At 35.9% G+C, this 22,263-nt stretch overlaps 4 protein-coding genes and 1 pseudogene across 4 annotated transcripts; all 5 read right to left on the reverse strand.

Annotated features, from left to right (window-relative positions):
- Positions 1-40: 40 nt before the first annotated feature.
- LOC100776620 (molybdate transporter 2) lies at positions 41-1,906 on the reverse strand. Its single transcript, XM_003531645.5, has one exon. It carries the CDS (start codon positions 1,811-1,813, stop codon positions 404-406), a length of 1,410 nt encoding a protein of 469 aa, XP_003531693.1. The 5' UTR covers positions 1,814-1,906; the 3' UTR covers positions 41-403.
- A 1,017-nt stretch (positions 1,907-2,923) lies between these two features.
- On the reverse strand, positions 2,924-3,903 carry LOC100796294 (protein ALP1-like). The gene is made up of 2 exons (XM_006585543.4): positions 3,772-3,903; positions 2,924-3,681 (listed from the first exon to the last, which is right to left on the reverse strand). Exons 1-2 carry the CDS (start codon positions 3,838-3,840, stop codon positions 2,983-2,985), a joined length of 768 nt encoding a protein of 255 aa, XP_006585606.1. The 5' UTR covers positions 3,841-3,903; the 3' UTR covers positions 2,924-2,982.
- A 4,924-nt stretch (positions 3,904-8,827) lies between these two features.
- Positions 8,828-11,727, reverse strand: LOC102663980 (pentatricopeptide repeat-containing protein At1g15510, chloroplastic-like; annotated as a pseudogene).
- Positions 11,728-13,207: 1,480 nt separating this feature from the next.
- LOC100777676 (coleoptile phototropism protein 1) lies at positions 13,208-16,070 on the reverse strand. The gene is made up of 3 exons (XM_003531647.5): positions 15,453-16,070; positions 14,760-15,283; positions 13,208-14,008 (listed from the first exon to the last, which is right to left on the reverse strand). Exons 1-3 carry the CDS (start codon positions 15,736-15,738, stop codon positions 13,481-13,483), a joined length of 1,338 nt encoding a protein of 445 aa, XP_003531695.1. The 5' UTR covers positions 15,739-16,070; the 3' UTR covers positions 13,208-13,480.
- Positions 16,071-17,998: 1,928 nt separating this feature from the next.
- On the reverse strand, positions 17,999-21,925 carry LOC100777154 (ADP,ATP carrier protein 1, chloroplastic). The gene is made up of 5 exons (XM_006585584.4): positions 20,963-21,925; positions 19,667-19,921; positions 19,253-19,396; positions 18,809-19,156; positions 17,999-18,625 (listed from the first exon to the last, which is right to left on the reverse strand). The coding sequence occupies exons 1-5, from the start codon at positions 21,722-21,724 to the stop codon at positions 18,260-18,262; spliced, it is 1,875 nt and encodes a 624-aa protein (XP_006585647.1). The 5' UTR covers positions 21,725-21,925; the 3' UTR covers positions 17,999-18,259.
- Between the last annotated feature and the right edge of the window lie 338 nt (positions 21,926-22,263).

Consider the following 22,263-nt stretch of genomic DNA (forward strand, 5'->3'; position numbering starts at 1 on the left):
AAACAACAATCCCTTTGAGCTAGAGAGTTCAGAGAGAGCATCCTTAAAGCGAGTACATCCAAAATCCAAAACACTGAATTACATATAGACTATGAAGTCCTAAAAGTATCTTCAACCACCTTCGGATGTTTCCAACAATCCATTACCTTGTAGTTCGGCAAAAGTCCTTTATTCAAATGGATGAAGAACTCTATCCAATATCTATAACTAGTTAACTACACATATATTGTTCACTCTATTTTTGAAGCATTACACTAATACATATCACACAAGATTTCCCACATGATCACAACATTGGTGATCATTTTCTGGACCAAAGCCAATTTGCAAATAATTGCACATATATAGTAGTAGTACATTAAGCAAGCTACTTCAATTTGCAAAATGTGAATCAAATTGTTGTCTAGGCAATCAAGCTAGCTTGTTCGTCCTCAAGAGAAGACTTGGTGTGGTTTGATCCACAAAAGCCAAACCCTCTACATTCAACCTCCCTCAATTTCAAGAGCAAGTAAAGCACAATGCCAACAAAGAACCCCAAGGCAGCACTTGATCCAGTGAGAGAAACAGCCGCACAAACAAGCATAACAAACGACTCTTGTTTAGTGTTCATATCCTTAGCAGCCATAGCCAACTCAATTCCCGCAAACAACAAAAGCACTCCCAGAATCCCAATAGGAAACTGACCCAAAATTCTGCCAAGAGAGTTTCCAAACACCAAAGCAAGCACCAACTTTGCAATCCCAAGGAACACCACCGAAGCACCACTCCTACCCCCGAACCTGTACTGTCCCGCCAAACCACCAGCCCCGTGGCAACAAGGCATGGCTCCGAACCAACACCCTACAAAATTCATAAGCCCCACACTCACCGAAACATGCATCGCCGAAGCCTCACGTTCGGGAAACAAATCCCCGGACAGCTTACATACCGCGATAACGGAATTCAAAACGGATAACGGTATTTGCGGAATTGCGGCGCTGACAAACCCAATCTTCAAATCCTCCCATGTAATCTTAATCAAAGAAATCCTCGAAGGCCCAAACCTAAGATCTCCGAAAATCGAAGGGTCACGAATAAAACACAACACTAAGCCGAACAAAAACACTATTAGCGCCGCCGGAATCGTAGACAAAACCCTCAACCTCCGCCGAACTTTTTCACGGCGATCGTCGATTTCTTCTTCTTGTTGTTGTGGTGGTGGTGGAGGTGGCTCGTCGCCGGCGCCGGTGGTGAGGACGAGGAAGAGGACGGCGGCGAGGGCGACGGCGACGCCGTCGACTGCTAGCCAGGGGCGGGGGGGACCGGATTTTGATTTGGCGAGGTCTTGGTCGTAGCGAATGTATTTGACGGCGGAGAAGGCGAAGGAGAGGCCTTGGGAGAGTTGGACGCCGCGGACGACGGGGAGGGGGAGGTAGCGGTAGAGGACGGACATGAGGCCGGTGGCACCGAGGAGGAGGAGCACGGCGGCGACGGAGAGGCCAGCGGCCGAGATTTGGGGGATGGTGAGGGGGGGCGCTGCGGAGATGGCGACGGCGGCGATGGACTTCATGGGCTGGACCGGCATGGGGAGGCCGAAGAGGAGACCGGTGGCGATGTTGTAGAGAGCAGTGAAGACCAGTGTGGTGGTGAGGTCCAAGTTGTTCACTAAGGATAAGGCTAGAACTATGGGGATGTAGGTGCCTAGGTCACCCACCGCGCCGGAGAGTTCTGAGAAAAGGGTTGTTTTCAGTTTGATGCTGGAGGGGAGCCACCGGTTGCGGCGGAGGAGAGAGGTGGTGGTGCTTGGCATTTCGTCGGAGATTGAGGGTGCCATATTCGGGCGTGTTACTCAGTGCTAATAAATGTCAATTGCTACTATAAGCTATGCTACAAAAAATAACTTAAATAAGGGAAGTGATTGGTTTTGTTCTTTTTTCTATACTCACAACTAGACTGTTTGGAAAATTAATCACTGATTCCTTAATAGTGAAATTTATCTAAAGAATTTTTTTTTTCTTACTCAGGTGTTTTATCTCGTTTCAGGGGGGAGGGTTAGTAATATTTTTTTTGTTACACTTCCTTTTAACATATTCTGTTATTAATTAATATTATTGAAGATTACAAAATTAGTTGAAAAGTTATGTTTCACAATTTGTAAAGTATTACTATTTATTAGTTAAAAAATTTATTTAAGTGCTTAATAAATAAGTTGTTTAAATAGTTTATAATATTTTTTTAAAAGTTACTTCAAGTATCATTTTTAGAAGATTAACTTTTAATTTTTTATATTTTTTATTTTTTTATCTTTAATATATTTATTAAATTTCCTTATTATTTTTTTAAAAAAATAAATCATAATTTTATTATTTTTATAGTATTTTATATTTTTTAATTACTTTAACAACTAGTTTTACTGAGCATTTATATTAATAAATTAATTTTTAAGTTTTTAACTACTAGTTAACTTTTAGCTTTTAACTAATTTTTTAGTTAATTTTGTTAATATAATAAAAATATATGTTAAATTAGTAGCAAAATTCACAAATATATGTAATTTCTAATAATTTTTACTCAACAACAAAGAATGTTCTCAGGAGTAATTTAAGGTGGGTGTATTAGATTGGGATTTTGAGAGAATATTTTGACAAAAACAATCTTGAAGATTTTAAAAGATTATGTGGGATTGTATTGATTTTGTGGGATTTTAAAAGATTTTTTTTAAAAGACTTTTTACAATCAGGATTCTTAACCCAAGATTTTAATGGATTTCTAACACAGATTTTTAAGATTTCAAAGTACTTTATGGATTTTTAAGATTTTGAAAGATTAATACATTTTAAACAAAAAAATAACGGAAGTTACAAAAGTGAATGAAAAAGATGATAAATAAATTATAATGTTTGAATAAAAAAAATAAAAACGATAGAAATTTTAAACCTTTTAATAACAAAGTCATTATTGCCTAAAAAAATAATAACAAAGTGATTCTCACTTCATGTTCGCCTAATTATTAGCATTTCTCCACATATCTGAACCTATATTAGTCCTCCATATATTAGCATCTTCTCGTTCCTGCTCTTGTGTTTGAACAATGGGTTCATGATCATTGTCTTCGTAATTTGGTAACACTGAAGATGAAGATGAAGACTCGTCAGTAGGTTCCACTGGAAATTCATCAGAACGACATTCTTTGCGAAGAAAATTATGAAGTGCTGCACATGCCAACACAAGCTCTGCTTGTGTTTTAAATAGAAATGGAGGTGCTGACTTAAAAATTGTGAACCGCGATTTAAAAATACCAAATATCCTCTCAATCACATTCCTTAAGGATGCATGCCGAAGATTAAATAATTCCTTTTCATTTTCAGGGTCATTACCGTGACCTGCAAAATCTTGTAGATGATATCGTACACCTCGATATGGGGCTAAAAATTTGCGTCGATTAGGAAATCCACAATCCACCAGATAATACTTACCTTGGGGCACTTTAAGTCCATTCTTCCTTGCCAAAGCATCACTTAACACCTTGGAATCATGTGCTGAACCCTCCCACCCGCTAAGAACGTACATGAATTCCAAATCAAAGTTACAAGCAGCTAATACATTTTGTGATATATTTCCATGACGATCACGATAACTGCTTACATCTCGTCCTTTTACTGATGCGGGAATATGTGTACCATCAATAGCTCCAATGCAATCCTAAAGTGTGTGTATCAATAATCATAAATATTATTATAATAATCACAATTATAATTATAATTTTGTTATAATTAGATAATGATCACATACCTTAAAATAAGGATAAAACCTTGTGCTTTCCCTTATTTTTGCAGGCACAGTTGAGCCTGGTCTAACCATTAAATCAGGTGCTAATGAGTTCAGAGCTTTCAAAATCTTGTGAAAATTTTCACTTGTAGCAAATTGTGATCAGCCAAATGTATTGCGGATTACACAATCTCGAGTGTTCTGGCCGACAATCTGTAGGAATGATGCAAGCATTTCTTCAACACAAATAAATCTTGTATCCTCCAAAGGTGTTTTTTCTCTTATAATCGTGCACAACTTTCGAAATACATTAGGATACATCCTATATACTTGTCGAAAGATTGCAGAATCATCGTTTAATGCTTTGTGTATATAGTCATATCCCCGACTAGTAATTTGTCGTCGAGTTAATGGACGTTCAATATGTTCACCACGCATCATATTCAAAAACTGATTTAATATATCTATTAAAGCATAAATTGTCATCACATATGTGTATGTGGCTTCATAAAATTCTTCATTTGTTTCCTCGTCATCTATATCTTCATCATTTGTATCTTCATTATATATATCTCCATCCATTTCTTCGTTCTTTATGTCATGGTCATGGTTATAAGTCAATATCAAAGTTAATATCAAAGTTAATACAAATTCATATATAAAATAAATATAACTAAAGTTTAACCACAACAATTTCACAAAATATATAACCTAAATACTTCAACCATAATAGTTCGACCAAAAAACAAACCAAATATTTCAACCAAAATACAACCATAATAGTTCGACCAAAAAACAAACCAAATACTTCAACCAAAATAGAGACCCAAAAGATATAGTTCAACAAACTCACGATGTTTAAAATAATATGTTAATAATAGATGATCAAAATATTAATTATTCCCTAACTTAAAGTTTATCCAAGATGAGCGTTCTTCCGGTGACATCTTCAAGAAAAAATCCTTTTTTGCTTTAGTATTTAACAATTCAACTGTCTTGAAACGCGTTATGTCATCCAAATTTGGAATTTCTTTTATAACATCCCAAATAATACCCTCGAGCTCTCTATCTCTATCTCTATCTTTTTCTCTTTTCTCCATCATGTTGGATATTTTTTCAAAATTCACAGCAATAGTCCCAATGCCAACAGAAAGATTTTCCAGAATGTTGCCTTGATTGTTGATCCCAACAGCGCTTGAACTCCCTCCATACTCGGATCTCCTTCGCTTGTGACAGTTTTGTTTTTCTATGGGAACCTCTGAATCTAAAGGGGGGTGGGATGGTGGACTTGGTTGGTTTGGTGATGGAGGCTGATATGCTGGTTCATAGTTATTTGGTGTTATGAATGTATCACTATTAGGATCATATGAAAATTCTTCTATCCCAACAGTTCTATTTTCTGGCTCAAAAGTTGTTGCATCAGTATCATCTGGATCGACTGATATAGAATTATTCCCGCTAGAAACTCTACCCCCAACAACGATCTTCAAATACTCATAATCAACCATACTTTTTCCTCGAAGTTTGCTGTGACTTGGGTGGGACTAAAAAAAAAATCATTGTTAATATACTACAAATATTATAATTTACTACAAATCATTTTAAAAAAAAACTATTAACAAAATAACAATAATAATAACACAATAACAATTAAAAAATTATTAACACAATAATAATAATAATAACACGCTGTCAAAAAAATAATAATAACACATTAATAATTAACATTTTAATAATAACACAAGAAAATAATAATAATAATAATAATGGACGTTGTAAAAAAACAAGTTGAAGAAACAGAAAAAAAAAGAGTTTTTTATTTTGATTTGCATATACAGTACTAAAAAAAAAGGAATATGAAATCTTGATGCATATCAATTGTCATTCTTTTGATGCATATTCATTGCCTGGACGTTGAAAACAATATGAATACGAAATCTTGAAGCATATACAGCACCCTTTTCTTTTGATTTGCGTAATATACATATAGTATGAACAATATTGACTATCGATTGCCATTAAAAAAATAGGTAAAATTGATTGAAAAGTTGTAAGAGAATGAACCTGGTAGTGATTTGTGTCTTGTTCGGCATGAGAAGAAAAAGTCTTTGGAAGATTATGAAAAGTCTCAAGGGTTTGGGTGAGATTGTTAGAGGAGTATTTTATGTGTATTTCTAACTAAAAAGTCTCTCAAAATCTATTCCACAAAAGAATCCATCAAAATCTATTTACTTTTGAATACCAAAAGACATTTTAAAAGTGGTAAGAAATCTCAATTGAATACCAACAGATTTTGTTGCCCTGAAAAAAAAATCTTTATTGTCTTAATTGAATACCACAAGATTTGTTTATATTTTATAAAAGTCTTGATTGAATACCACAAGACTTTTTAATCATAAAAAAGTCTTTTAAAATCCTTTGAAATCTTAATCCAATACACCCCTAAATAGTGTGTTCTTAGTATTTTTTTTATCTTAATAATATATGTTTCTATACATATAAATTCCAAAATCAAAATATAACTATATACTTAAGTCCTAAAAGAAACTATGCACTTAAAAGATAAAATTATGTACGAATTATAGCTGTATTTGATTTGGTGTTAACGTACTTTGGAAAGTTAAATTTAGCTAGACCAAAACACACACTATATATCATTATATTTTACGAAGTGATTGGTGTTGTGTACTATCATCAGCAGCACTTAGATATTGAGATCTAACTGTGCTTACGTTACGTTCGGGGATAAAATGGAATCTGGAATTTTTAGATTTTTTTTCGTGTAAGGCTTGCGTTTCTTATTGGGTACCTTTCAACTTCAATGCCTGTTGCGCTGCGTGTTATTTACGGGCCAACTTTTTTATAAAAGAAAATCAGATCTTGCTTACGTGCCATTATGGTGTTCTTTCACGAAATGGGGCTGAAGAAGACATTTTTTGGTTTTCATTGAAAGGGATACATTATAATAATTGGAGGATCTGGTCATGATTTGGCTGGATCGCTGATGTTCCCATGAATCAAGCATTTTGTTGTATAAACAAATGTGTTCCTTGAAGTAATTGGCTGAAGATGACTCAGCCAAAAGATTAAAAAAAAAAAAAAGGAGGGTTAAAAAGGAAAGGTGAAAAAACAGTGTGCGTAGCCAATGTTTAGTAGATCATTTAATAATTTACTTGATTTTTTATTAAGTTACGGGTCATAGTCTATTGGGAATAAATCAACAATTTCTTCCGTGGGGAAATGTGTTTCTACATATTTAAATATATCTACTATCTTTATCGTGTAGAACATCTACTTTAATTATTAAAAACTAGAATATTTAATTTAGAGAGTGAAGTTTTTACTATTTCATTCTCACTTAGAGATTCCTAACATTTTTCAAGTGTATTTCACACATTATCACTATAACTAATTAAAAATCTCAATCATCTTAAATTATTATTCTTTTATCTTTACTTATAACTTGATTTCCTAAATCATCTCAACAAGATTTCCACTTCCCAATTGTGTTTAAACATTCTCCAATAAGTTGCTCCTTTAAAGCTTAGTGGTCTAGACGCAATTCAAGCTTACGAATACCCAAGGACCAAGCCAACTATAATCCATCCAAGGCACCCCAGAATTTTGCCACATATACTGAAGTAAAAACCCTTAAACATTCTCCATCATTAAGCCACTACAACCTGCCACATGCTTATGAGTCTTTTTGGCAGCATTAGTATTGATACAGATCCAAAGATGAGAATTGAGGAGGGGGAATCTGGCTAGACTTAAAGCACAGAAGGCAATTTGTATGATGCGGAGAAAGAGCTTCACAGGAAGTATAAACAAAGAGATGAACTACAAAAATAAATAAGATCTGAATGGGAACAAAGAAGAAATAGATGTGATGATTCCACGTATGAGGACCGAGACAGCAAACCTATGTTCTGTATTTTCCTGGAGTCAGGCCAAGAACACCTTTGCACAAGGAGCAGATAGTGCTTTTAGAGGAGGAACAAAGGGCATCTGAAGCTAACCTATTTGCAAACAAAGAACAAAAGCAAGAAGAAAAAGAAAAGGAGCTGAAAATAACACCACAGAAGAAAAACTTGAGGAGAATAACAGATCACTTGATGTCTTGGAAGAAGAAAAGTCAATTGAGCACAAACATGAAAAACTAGAAATCAGTCAATGTAAGTAGCATTGTGGTATTTTTTTTTTCCCAATTGTTCAAGAAACAAAAACTGAGTAAGATGAAGACAGCAGGAAACAATGAGGCAAAGGGAATGTGGAGAAGTGGAATTGATAATGGTAGTGGGGATCTTGAAGCAGCAAAATGCTTCTTTTGGTCATCTATCAAGCCAATCAACTTTAAGAAAGCAGTGAAAGTATGAATGGATATTTGATGCTTTTTTCAACAATTTCATTATTGACTGATGCTAGATGATTGAGAGAAAATTTTCTTTTGAAGTAAATAAAATCGAGAGAATAAGTGTGTAGAATACATGCTTTCTATTGTTAGATTTGCATATTTAACTGTCAAATAATGTGATAACAGCTTGTTGTTTTTACTGCAAGAAGCTGGTTTCTCTTTTACTTTCCAGCTTTGCCTTGTGCTAGATATTTGAAAATTCTCACAAAATAGGCACTGGGTATTCCTCTTTCATACATAATCATGCCCAAGGTTTCAACTTTCAAGTTCTTTAATCATGTTCTTGTAAAATAAAGAACATTCATTTCATTGAATTAAGTGTCATAAAAACATTTTGGTACGTGATGGGAATGAATTCTCTCATACATGAGAAGTCATGTTTAAATATTACATCTATTTCTCTCCTAATTTCCTACATCCAGGACTATTTTATCCTACTAGTACGTCTATGTAAAGACACCCTATAGAACTATAGAACTTACTATAAAACTATAGCACCGTGGAATTCATTGTGTACATTTCCACTCCATCAAAATTCTATTTGTATCACTCTAGGCTACAATGAGATCTTGGATCACAGGAGCATACATATCTCTTTTTTTCATTTTTTTAGGGGGTCGGGGGGAATAAAAATATTGAAAAAAATAATTATGTACGTAAAAAATTGTATACTTACCTATGTGCAACATACATAACATTATTTTTCCCCGCTCTCTGTATAGAATGTTATATATGGGGTTGATTGATGATTCAAAGGCCCATTGATCATTGTTGAGCAGGACCTTGATGTTGCAATATTTTCCAACTCCGACTAATCAATGAGATGCTAAATATCTCACAGTTTTCCTGCTAATCAGGCTAGCTCCTATAACCTTCATCCTTGCAAGAGAAGATGCCTCCCTTGAAATGGTGAAATTGTTCAGCATCCCTTACAGAAATCTCTCTGCGAACCTCCCTAGAGATAAATTTGACAATGTTGTGGCAACTTTGGCACATGTACAAATTCTTTGTCACCCAAATAGGCATCCCGGGGCCAGAATTAATAAGTCCAAAGACAATGGCCAGTCTCTCACTGTGCCCACAAAATATATCAGCCTTAGAAGCTTCCATTATGTCCATATGACTGCTTTCTGGCCCTTCAACGCTAGCTTCCTTCATCTTCTTACAAAACCGCTCCAGAAGAGCATTGATTTCCTTTATTTGAGGGTGAAAGTTATCACCGCTGAGAAAAGCATGCACCTTCCTTCATCTTCTTATAAAACAGCTCCAGAAGAGCATTGATTACCTTTATTTGAGGGTGAAAGTTATCACCGCTGAGAAAAGCATGCACCGTACCCTTGACTTCCACCCAGCTGCATCCAGGATCTACAATGAGCCCATTCTGTCTCATCATTTTTCTTACTTCTGCAACCTCGTCCCATTTACCATTGTCAGCATAAAGATTAGAGAGAAGAATGTAGTATCCAACACTTGTTGTATCATCTTGAAAGATATTCTCTGCAGCAAGCTCTCCAAGTTTAACATTATGGTGAATCCTACATGCATTTAATAAAGCTCCCCAAACTGCCAGATCTGGTTTCATTGGCATTTTCTGTATGAATTCATAAGCTTCCTCCAATTTCCCAGAACGGCAAAGTAAATCAACCACACATGCATAATGTTTCAGATTAGGCATAATAGAGTACTTATACTTCATGCTGTTAAAATATTCTAAGCCTTCTGCCACCATACCTGATCTGCTGCAAGCACATAATATGGAGATAAATGTAATTTCATTAGGACTAACGTTTGACTCTACCATTCTCTGAAAAAGCTCGGTAGCATGTGCTCCTTTCCCACGTTCTGCATATCCTGTTAGCAAAATGTTCCATGCTGTAACATCATGATTAACTGAGAAAAATTGTTTCAAGCATATTCCATTCTTCCACACCTTACATACATGTCTAAAATTGCATTGGGCACAAAACCATCAAAACTTACTCCAGTTCTCAATGCATGGGCATGGATCTGTTTTCCACATGTCAAAGCTCCTATTCTACCACATGCAGATAGGACACAAACTAAAGTAACAGAGTTTGGCTTCAGTCTACAAAACACCAGTTGTTGATCCAAAGACCAAGGATTATAGATGTCCAAGATACAATATTGTTGTCAAGAGTAGAGTGGAAAACCTCCAAGGCCTTGTCAATGCATTTACACTTGGCATACATGTCAATGAGTGAGTTTGCAACTATAGCATAAGAGATGAGCCCTGTCTGCTTGGCCACCTCATGAAGGTTCATCCCCATGTCTAAATTGCATAAACAAGAACAAGCAGAGAGTACAATGGCTATGGTGATTTCATCTGGCATGATACTTTGTGCATTCATCATTTTAAATGTCTCAATAGCTTTCTGAGGCATCAAACAATTCTCATAACCTGATATCATTGCAGTCCACAATACCACATCTCTACATTCCATTCGAGAGAAAACTGTTTCAGCTTCCTCAATAAGTTCAACAAATAAGTACATTAGAATTAATGAATTATGAATTGAAAGGTCTTTCCCAAACTCCGTTCTGAGAATGTAACCATGAATTTGCCTTCCCAATCTCTCATCACCCGGAAGTTCACATGCAGTAATCACACTGGTCATGATCATCAAATCTGGATCAACCAGATATTCAATCATCATACCGAACAATCTCAGTCCCTCCAAACACTCCCCATTTTCAAAATACCCAGAAATCATAGCATTCCACGAAATCCAGTCTCTATTAGGCATTTTGTCAAACACCAACCTAGCAGTGTTGACATCCCCACATTTCACATACATAGTTATCAAAGCATTAACCACATCGACATCTGACTCAAACCCATACCTTATGACATGAACATGAATCTCTCTACCCCTCACCAAGTTAGGCATGCCACCACAAGTCCTCAAAACACAAGGGAAAGTGTAAACATCAGGTTTCACACCAACCCACAACATTCTATGATAGAGGTCCAAAGCTTCATCAAAGAAGCCAGCTTTAGCATACCCACCAACCAAAACATTCCAAGAGAACAAGTTCCTCTTCTCCATTCTCCCAAAAACATACCAAGCATCCACCAAGTTCCCAAACCTCACAAACATGCTCAAAAAGGAATTCCCCAGTTGAAGACTCAAATGGGACATGGAAATGGAAACGTATGAGTAAACACGAGACCCTTCTTTCCTTGCCCTCTTCCACTCACAGAAGCGTATCAAGGCAACGTAAGAATCGTCTTCAACGGGAATTCGAAGCTCGTGCATGGAGTCTAAGTAGCTCATGGCACGGTCCAAGTTCCCAAGAAGGCATAGTTGGCAAATATGAGAGTTTGGGTTGTGGTGGTTGCTGAGGGAGGAGGTGGTGATAGTGGCAGGATTTGAAACACAAATATGTTTAGCTTTTCTAAAAGGGGGGTGAAGGGTGTCAAAGTTGAGGGAGAAAGTGAAAGTTTTGAGCTTCAAGTTGGTGGAAGCTGAAGTAGAAGGACGAAGGGGATGATGGTCCCTTTGAGCATGAAGTTGGGAATGGGAGGGTTTAGCAAACGCAGCCGTTTTTTGGAGTTACATCAAAGGAGGGTTTATCGGTTAAAAAGCAATCTCAAAGGAACACGACAATGTCAAATTGTGTATGAAGAATGAAGGTAGAGACAGCATAGCAGAGTAAATAGTTATGTGTGTGTGTGTATTACCATCTGCCAACGATAACCACCATCTTATCCATAACTTGTTTTCTTAATTATAAAACATCTTCTGTTTTTTCAGACAGAATCTAGTCTATGTAACCACGTGTGTAATAATTCATCACATTTTTGTTTCTGACGCATATAATAATCCAATTACTATCATAAAAAATATAAGAAAAACAAATATTAACTCAGAATATTGGTTAAAAAATTATAAAAATACATAAAATTATATTATTCATATTTTTTTTTGTTTTTTCTATAAGTTTAACAATAAATATTTACTCTTTATTAGTTTACTAACCAAAGTAATAAGAACATTGGGATAATAAGACTTATAATCTAATTAACTTACCGTTTAAGAAAACTAAAAGTGAAAACTATAAAATCATAAAGAATAAATACAGATAGTTTAGTTTTAATAAACTAAAAGGTTAATATTTTTTTCATAACTATTATATTAAAAATAATTATAAACTAAAACCACCTTATATATTGATTATTACTAGAACACTTAGTATTTTTATTTTATATTTCCCTTCAAAAAATAAAATTAACATTTTTTTATAAAAAAAAATAAATAAAATAAATCTCGGAGGCTCATTAGAATCATAAAACGAATACATAAAAAAATACTTACAAATTACTTACCAACAAAATCCTCACATCAGTAGGGGAAATTAAACTTACATTTTTATAAATTAATTTTTCATCAACTAGATTAACCTTTCTGACAAAACATGTATATTTGTTACTTTTATTTAAATATTTTATCTTACACTCGTTTAGTGAATTGACTAATGAATGAAGTTATATGTGGATTAAATTAAGCATAGATCGATGTTACTTCTTAATTTTTTTTGCCTTAAGCTTATCAACTATTATCTATTCAGTATCAGCGGAAAACTACAACAGCCACAAAAAAGATTAAAAAAAAATCTGGTTAAACAGTGTTTCTTTTTTGGGAGGTCATGGCTCAACCTGTGTTGTTTTCTTTACATGTCTTAAATTAGCCTTAAAATGTAGAGCTTCATGGGCCTGCTATGAAATGGATTGGGCCAACTTTAGTCTGCGACAAAATGTAGGGATTCTTTAAAAAAATCATGTTGGTACACGTTTATGCTTTGAGTAGTGATAAACATCCATTTTGGTGGATTGAGGTATAAAATGAGAAAAATGGGAAGAAAAGATAAAAGTATAGAAAGAAAATTATAAATGTAATAAATAGTGGGATGAAAAAAAAGAGAGAGACAAAAAGAAAATTAGACTGAAATGAAATAGAAGAGAAAATGGAAGGATACTTATAATTTTCCTTATAGTTCGTAAAACAGACAAGCATACTTCTAATATTAGACAATATCCAATTTATTCAGGTAAACTTTCAAAAACAATTTGAATAATATTCTACTTTACAATGCCTAAACAAAATCAACTTAAAAACCTGCTACTCTGCAGTAACATTTCAACATCAGCCATTAGGTGAGTAGTATGGCATACTATTACTCACATCCTTATTGAGTTTATTCCAAATACAAAAGCTGATCTTACATTATTGCATGCACCAATAAACGAACATACACACTATATTGATTTGCAGGACATAAGAAACTAAGCTGTGGTTTTCATGACATGGATTTCCTCCACTTGTGAGTATTCTTACTACTACCTTTGGCATTGACCAATCTAGTTTTCAGGTCCGCAGGAGTGTACATTCCATTTCCTTCAAGCTCTTGTTCCATTTTGTCATGCTCACTTTTACCAAATGCAAACTTCTTCCACTTGAAGAAGCCTTTCTTCTTCTCAACCATTCTCTCCATCTGTGCATGCATGGCACTGCACTGGCTTTGCAGCCTGTACACGTCTTCCTTCAGCCTCTTTATCTCGAGTTGTTGAGCATTCGCCTCGCGCTTCGACAGACACCGTGTTGGTAAGTCCAACCCTCCAGGGCTTCTTGTTCCACTCACCAGCGAGCCGCTCCAATCCACATGGCGGTTCAGCTTGCTCTGCTCGGAGAGTAGCACCTGAATCACTGCTCTCACCGGGAACCGTTCGTTTTGTGCTGCGTGAAGTGATGCCTCTGGTGTTAGTTTTCTGCTGTCTATTAGCCTGCACAGACCCTTCCTTTCTTGCTTTGACACTCCTGAATGTGCCTATAATCACATAGTGCATGCCAGCCAGAGTTAGAATTCATGAAGAGAAAAGGGAAAGAAGGAGAAGTTCGGCCTATTAACAAAAACTAACAATGCTAACAACTAACATTTGCCGATAAAAAAAACATGTCCGGCTAACGATTTTATCTCATTCTCATCACAATGATCATTTTTTCTAAAGTGACTTGATAATCAAGTGCATATACACAAGGATTTAGCTCTACTACTAAAGTGAGAGTGTTACACTTCAAAACATAAAATGCAAATCAAGCTTAAAACAATTTATCATTTACCATTTAAGTAGTATTGAATATTACTATAACATTGAAATACCAGCTTTGACGTGTACATTGGAGAGGTTTCCTATACTCAAGTAATTATTAAATTTCACTAACATAATGTAGCACGAAGATAAAAGGTTGGTTGGATGGTTAAAAAAGAAAAAAAATCACGAGTTTGATGCCTTTGCTAACAAAAACTGACAATTAGCATTTGTTCAATAAAAAAAAACTAAAATAGTGTAACACAATTAGCAAAATAATCTTCTCCCTTGCATGTGGTCAAGTATTTGTTCCCAAGTCTCTCTAGATGTTGAATAGCATTTGGCATGTCCAAAAATCATATGTACTCTTGTTTGTTTCTCTTATTATCTTCTCTTTTTTCCTTCAATTGAATTAGATTACTCAAAACCTGGAATTCCAAACTAGTAACCAATCAATTTGACAAAAATAATAATAAAGAAGACATATACTTTTAGATAAGTATCAATGGCTCTGTACAAGCCATCATCCGTTGCTCTGGCATGGCTAGGAAGAGCTGCAGCAAGGGTAAAGAAGTCGTTCAAGCTCAAATTGGCATCCACAGCAGCCTCAGCGAGGTAGGAATCAACCAACTTAGCCACCTTAACCAGAGAAGCACCACTCTTAGCTCCCTCACTGTCCAAACTCACAAACCTCTTAACCAGCCTAATGACCAACTCAACATCCAATAGAGTCCCGCAAGTGTGGCTGAAAGAGGGAATCACCAACTCCTTCAAGGAAGCCTGGTCCAACTGCCACGAAATCCGCTTCTCAAGCTCTTGCCTGTAGGTACCCTCAACACCAACCATGTTGGCTGTTCTCAGAAGCCGAAGGAGAAAGTTGCATGGAATTGCATCCTTCTCAGGAGGCAGAACACCCACCAAGGTTTCCACGAAGAATCTCTTCTTCATCCATGAAGCTGTCACGCTTTCGGGCGATTCCTCGAATTGGGTTAGACCCCTTTCGGCCATGTCACCTGTAGAGGAGAAATTATTAAGTAGTCCAGAACAATCGTAGTTTCTGCTAATCTTTTAATGACCCATAAATGCATAATCAAGTGTTATTAGTGAATGTGTTATGTAAACAATATTGATTGAGTGCATGGACGGAGGTGTAGTGGTCCAAGACTAGCTAATAATTTCTACCTGCCGAGAGGTCAGGGAGCCATTTGGAGGCGTAGTGTGTGATGATGGAGCCGATAAGGTCTGCACGAACACCTTTGGCCTTGATGCCAGAAAGGGTCTTGACGAAGTAATCCATGTCCAGGATGCATGCATCGTCGAACCAGCATTCGGAGGAGAATTGGGAGGGAGATTTTGCTTGGAAGGTGAGTGATTCTGGATAGGATTGCTTCTTCATTTCGGTGAGAAGCTCAAACAGACTAGTAGAGGAGGAACCAGTTGGTGTAGTACTAGGCATTGTGTTGTGCATGTTGCATTATGTGTCAAGAGAATAATCAGATTTTTATTCTTTTGACCTTTGTTGTGGAAATGAGATTTTCTTAGCAGATGAAGCTAGGAATGAAGAGGATGGATAAGGGGGTGTTGAGATAGGGATAGGACCACATATACAACTGTTTATTCTCTTGTGATGCCAGACAACATGCATTTTGCTCACTCACATCCTACTGTAGCATGCAGAAAATAAAATTAATTATAGCACCTTCAAAGTTGAAAGGCACTTGAAGCAGACCCCTTTGTTCTCTTCTCTCTCTATCTCATGTGTACGTAAGGAGTTTGGACTTTGTCCCCTTTACATTAGCAGAATACCGCTACCAGGAATCCAATATGGATATAGGCAAACAACAACAGCGGAATTTGTTTGCTTGCTTTATATGGTAATGTTGATACTACATACCTATTGAGTTTTTGTAATCATGGATTTACGTTTGTTGATTTGAAGTAAATTAACACTTGTAACACCTACATTGCATAGAAAGATACGGAAGAAGACATTGAGTGGAAGGTTCAAAATAATTAAATATATCAGTACCATTGATCAAAGTTTTTTTTTTGGAAAAAAGGTACTCCCATAGCAAAAAATTATGAGACTAATCCCTGAGGTTGCGTTCAGGAAATCAAACTCCTATTAACATTCTTATAGAACTCAATACTGTGTTGGACCTGGTTGATATCCTTCATAAAAAATTCCACAACACTCAGAATTGCAACTTAACTTTCTGTGAAAATAAAAAACAATCTAGTAGGGCAGCAAGGAAGATGCTCCGTATATAAAATTGTGTCCGCTGTCTGAACATAACATCACTGTCCATAAGGTCATGATTATATTATACTGTGTAGATTCAATTATTCAACACCACCCATCACACTTTCTCAACATAAAGTGTAAATTGTAAAAGAGAAGATTTGGTTCATTTTTAATGTCAAACCACTAACCCCAATGAGAAACAAGAATTTATAAGCTGCATTTATAACCGCTACAGAATAGTACACATTATTTCCTAAAGGCACCTTTCTCTTTAAAAAAAATAAACCTTTTTTTTAGGTAAAGAAAATAAACCTAAATATAGCCTAACTATGGACCAAAGAAAGAAATATAGCCTAACAATAGAAAAATCTTTTACATTTAAATCTTACTCATTTAGGTATCATTTGTAAAACTGAATTAAGTGAACTGTCCCTATATTGCCCACACGAGAAATTATACATCAACTAGTTCACGTGAGTTTCATCAAACTTTTATCTTTTACTTTTCAATTGATTAAGTATTAAACTAATTATGTGCAGGCACATTAGGCTAACGAATTCAGGCAGTAATCTTTCATGCTATTTTGTGATTCTCTTGCCCGCAAATAAGTAAATAAAAAATACCAATGTTCTGTTAAAAGTGAAATAGAAGAGGAAGAAAACAAAAAGAATTCCATAGTTCTTGTATGGCACCATGTAACACCCTAGCTCGTGATCATTCTTGTCAGTTTTGAAGCAGACACGTGAAAGTCTGAGTAACACTAAATTGGTCCCATGCTATTTAATATTTTGTTTGATCTAGCCGAGTGAAACTCTGAGTAATACTAAAACTGGTCCCCTACTAAAATTGATCTTTTGGGTAACGGTCAAACCGAAAGTGCTTTTTGAAACAAAACCCACCCCCTAAAATTATAGTAATTTTTTAGCAAGTGATCATGAGCCTAATAAACCCAAAATATATGAAATTGTAAACGTAATATTTTCAATGCAATTGAAATAATTGAATTTTATCAATAAATACATCATTATATTATGCAAAATATTTTTTATAATTCAAAAAATTATAAAGTTTATATTTTTTGGAAGAACAATAGACTTTAGATTGAGTTGAAACATTATAGCAAAAAAAAAATTGAGTTGAAACAATCTAAAATATAATGCAAATTCGTCTTCAAAATGTCTTGCTCTAACTTCTAAACTTATTCTTTAAAAAAAAAGGCCTTCTAAACTTGAACTCGTCAAAATTATCTGAAATGAAATGGGCCAAACCTGATGTTGAACACTCGTAATTTTTGGAACATGCAGGGGTTAATTTTTCCTTTTCCAAGACAAATTGTGGTAACTTAGCAATAGCAAAAGGGCATGATTTGAACACTTGTGGGCTACAAAACAACTCATGAAGCCCAAAATAAAGGCTAAGCCCACGCTAAGTCCTTATCACCCAATCAAAGGGCACAATTGATAGAAACAGGGAAAAATACAGATTACGGAACAGTTAAATGACTTCTATCTTTCATAGGAAAACAAATTGCGGTTCACTAAAAACAGTAAACCATGATAACAAGTAAAGAAAATCACCTGATCTATGGGGACAAAAAAATTATCTGACTTGAGAAAGTAGCTAGCAAGCTTATTCTATAAGAGCTTATATATAAACCTACAACAAATAGTTTCATCTAACACTTCTCTCAAAAGTGCTCTATTTTTTCATTCTGAGGCAATTTTTCACAGAAAGAAGAGCACATTTAATTGTGAGGAGTCGATGCTTCAGATGGACTACTTGAGGAGTCACCTGAGGATGGATTCAATGGTGAACCAGCTGTTAGAGAACCATTTCCACCCTCACTCTCAGCCACCACTGGTATCTTGACAGTGGCTGCTCTTTCCATCTCTTTCTCGAGTTCTTCCTCTTTACGCAATGCAGTAAACTGGGTATCCAAGGATTTCGCCGCAGCTAGCCAGGCAGAAACAATCAGCAGAAGTATTCCTCCCAAGTATGGGGTTGAATTAGCTAGTGACCCAAAAGTCAAGATCATAAATTGCTGGATAAGGGCACCTCCAGACTTCCCCAATGGATTGCACACAACATCAATGGCTGCCTTCCCTTTAACCTGTGGCGACAAGTGCAAAGCAAATTTCAATAGAAGTAGATACAGCAACAAGAATTGTAATAACAGTTTAAAAGAACTTTAGCACAGTTTCAGGTATTTGAAAGTTTTATATAATTGCAACAGATAGAATTGAAAGTTTCAAGTCAATTTAGTGTAAATATGACAGCAGATAAAAATCCAAACCTTGGTATCCTCGTCCAATGGAATGTAGGCCATTTCTTTGCAGGGATCAAATAAGCTGTACTTGGCACTCTTGCTAAATATGTTCTGCAAAGCACCCACATATACAGCAGCTAGAAGTGGAGTCATTCCAAGACTTGCAAGACCAGGTGCAAGCGGGCCCCCAAACAATATAAGAGAAAAGAAACCAACTCCTGTCAAAAGCAGGACCGTAGGGGTGATTGTGGCAGCAACTCCCCATCCATACTTGTCAAATATAAATTGGCTGACAAGCATCATTGTGAATGTGGCAATTCCAGTTGCAGTAGAGAAGTCACCCATAAAAGAAGAGTACTCATTGGGACTAGGAAACTGCAGTTTATACAAGTTTGTAAGCAAAAAAAGGTGTACTGTGAAATAGCCAGTTATAAAACCCAAAATAACACAAACAATTTATGTTTACGTTACCTGAGCTTTGAGCTTAGACTTCCATGTAACCTCAACAAGATTGATGCTGATTCCATAAGCAACCACTAAAGTGGCAAGATCTCTGATGTACTTTGAAGACACCAAGAACTTCAAGCTCTCCATTGTTCCCATCTTGGGCTTCTCCTGTAAAAATGCATAGCAAGATAAAAATTTCAGTTCAAATACCAAAAAAAACCTTGAATTATCAGAAACCATAATGTCCATGTGTGACATCAAAATTCAAAGAACAAAAATGAGTAAGACCACATAGCTATGACAAATTTACTGAAAGTCAGAAATGATACCTCATTCAAATATTATATTAAAAATCAAGTTTTTTCAAATAAGAAACAACTATAAGAAAATATAGACAGTTAAAAAGAAGACTGGCATAGCTTCCTTCCGAGAACTTACCTTCTTCTTCTTGCTGCGTGTAGGAAGAGGAACATAATTGTTCACCCACCAGTACAGGAAACAAATTGCAAACCCCATACCCACAACTATGCTCATCATTGCTTTCAGAGAGATGGCCCAACCATCAACTCCAGGACCTAAATTCTGCCTCAGATTAGAAAAGTATTTCACTGTCCGGCCAGAGAAAATAAGGGCTACATTGGCCCCAAGTCCAAACAGTGGGTAGAATCGTTTTGCTTCTTCTATAGTAGTTATCTGCAGAAAAACAGCTCTCTATTAGATTTGCCAAGAAGAAATGCATAAAATGAAATAAATCTTCCGCTTTAAATTCATTACAATGTTCTATAGTAGATTCACTTCATCATGTTGGTCGAATAAAGCAAACTCAAAATTGGAGAACATAGAAACAGATTCACCATTTTACCCTGCCATCACATGATAGCATGCTAATTGACGCACAGTATCGAAAATGAAGCAAGAAACTAGAGTCACATGGACTTCACAATCATTCCATCAAATTCTGAATGAATCAAAGATGACTGTAGAATTCCATTCTCTAAAAAGAGAAAAAAAAATGACCAAATTATGCTAAATTTCAAATTGTAAATAAAATACACAACAAAAAACATCTTGCTTACCAACTCATCTGACAAACAAATGCATTCCATTCAGCAAAAGAAGCCAATAGATATAGCATGATAAAAAGAGAAAAACTCAGACTTCCAAAGATGTTATTGAGTTTAATTCCATTATTTTATTCATTGACATACTAATTATATAAATTAATCAACCATATCTATAGTCCTAAACACTAACCTTCTTAATGGAGGGAAAATGCACGTGGCAAAAAGTTAAATAATGAGTCATCCTAAAAATAGTATTACTATCATATTATCATGTTAAAACAAACCATATTTTCATTCATTTCTTTAAGTCTCAAGTCTCAACAATGAATAGATATGCAGTGTTGTGTCAGTACACCAGACATACAAGTCCGAAGAAAACAAATAAAAGCCAGCGTACAGATTACCATAAGGAATAAAAAAAACAAACGAAAAGTAAAACAAATGAATACCTACCATGCTGATAGATGAATAAAATAACCATATCAAAATTCCATTTACCCAGGTTCAAGCAGTATATGGAATATCCTCTCAAGTACAACAAACAACAGGAAATCCAACTAAGGCAATCAAGATGACATGCTTATGACACCAGAATTAGAGATCATAACCCGATACCATCACACATCATCGAAGAATCAAACCAAAAAAGAAACGAACAAAACCGAATTACCTGATTGGCAAACCCCCAAAAGAGCACGGAAATAACCACACTCCCCCACAACTCAGCCATGACATAGAACAAACAGAAGCTCCAAATCCTCATGATCGCAAGGGGACCAAGGAACCTAGGTCCGAGGATGTTGAGAAGCTTGTCCGCAAACGCCTCAGGGTGAATATAGTTGCTGAGAGGGTACAACACAAACCCGAAAGCCCCAAAGAAAGCAATGAATGGAAGAATCACGGAGTAGAAAAGAGCTTGCTTTGACAAAACATTCGCTAGCTTTGTGTACAGCAACATGAACCCAACGGCCATGGGAAGGTTCACCCACGTTTTGAGAAAGGGTATAATCTCCGCACTGCTCCCTTTGGCAGTAACAACCAGAACATCCTTTGTGTCTCTCAGAATCGTGTAATTGAAGAGGATGCAGAAGAACATCAAACCGAGAGGGATGATTTTCTTCAGGGTGGTGATCTCGATTCCCAAAAGCTTGGGTTTTTCGGCGACCTCGGGTTCCCCGAAGGCGGGCTGGGCTGGCCCATCTGCGGCCGCGGCGGCCTCGGCCCGGCAGATGAATAAATTTTGGGGCTTTGGGCCAAAGGGATGAAATTTAACGGCGGCGGCGGCGGAGAGAGAAGGGGTGGATAGGGGTTTGGGTTTTAGAGAGAGAAAACGGTGTTTAAGGCCGTGAGATAGATGGAGGTGATGCGAAACCCTGGTTTTGGGGTTGGTGGGGAGAGAAAGAAGGCCTCTGGTTTGAACGATGGCGTCCATGTATGTGTGCTAGTGTGAGTCTCTCTCTCTCTCGTGAAGAACGATTAAGAGAGAGAGAGGCGATGATAAAGAGAAAGAGAGAGATAAGGTAGGTGGAATGGGGGTGGGTGCAGATTGGAGAGAATATGTCTGTATTGTATTGTATTCTCAACAAAAGGGAGAAGAAGCAAATGTAAATATCTCCTACCTTTATAGTACCTCACAGTAGCAATCAAAACCCTGCAAGGTTGAAGACGACAAAAAATTAAAAAATAAAAATACTACATTAGGTTAGAATATCACTGGAGTTTACATACTATTAAAATTTAAAATTTAAAAAGTAAAACTGTAAAATTCCAGTCATATTCAAATAATGTAATCTTTCATGATAAATTAAGATTCAAATATATCTTGAATGACATTGTATTAAAAAAAAGTAGGAAAAAACCATTTATATATTTTTAAGATATTTTTTAATAAAATAATCTAGCTCAATTCAAATAAAGTTATCTCTTATAAAAATCACTTGTGATCTATCTAATAAAAATGATTATATTTTT

Source organism: Glycine max, chromosome 8 (genome assembly GCF_000004515.6).
Source record: "Glycine max cultivar Williams 82 chromosome 8, Glycine_max_v4.0, whole genome shotgun sequence".
NCBI lineage: Eukaryota > Viridiplantae > Streptophyta > Magnoliopsida > Fabales > Fabaceae > Glycine > Glycine max.

Bases quoted from the DNA above. Each gene is read 5' to 3' on its own strand.
- LOC100776620 (XM_003531645.5), bottom strand. From the start codon at position 1,813: ATGGCACCCTCAATCTCCGACGAAATGCCAAGCACCACCACCTCTCTC.
- LOC100796294 (XM_006585543.4), bottom strand. From the start codon at position 3,840: ATGGTTAGACCAGGCTCAACTGTGCCTGCAAAAATAAGGGAAAGCACA. The intron at 3,682-3,771 runs GTATGTGATCAT...CACACACTTTAG, and splicing joins GGTTTTATCCTTATTTTAAG to GATTGCATTGGAGCTATTGA.
- LOC100777676 (XM_003531647.5), bottom strand. From the start codon at position 15,738: ATGCACAACACAATGCCTAGTACTACACCAACTGGTTCCTCCTCTACT. The intron at 15,284-15,452 runs GTAGAAATTATT...TCTCCTCTACAG, and splicing joins GCTCCCTGACCTCTCGGCAG to GTGACATGGCCGAAAGGGGT. The intron at 14,009-14,759 runs GTATATGTCTTC...ATGTGATTATAG, and splicing joins CCATTGATACTTATCTAAAA to GCACATTCAGGAGTGTCAAA.
- LOC100777154 (XM_006585584.4), bottom strand. From the start codon at position 21,724: ATGGACGCCATCGTTCAAACCAGAGGCCTTCTTTCTCTCCCCACCAAC. The intron at 19,157-19,252 runs GTAACGTAAACA...TATAAACTGCAG, and splicing joins AGTCTAAGCTCAAAGCTCAG to TTTCCTAGTCCCAATGAGTA. The intron at 18,626-18,808 runs GTTTGGATTTTT...TTGTCGCCACAG, and splicing joins CATTGGACGAGGATACCAAG to GTTAAAGGGAAGGCAGCCAT.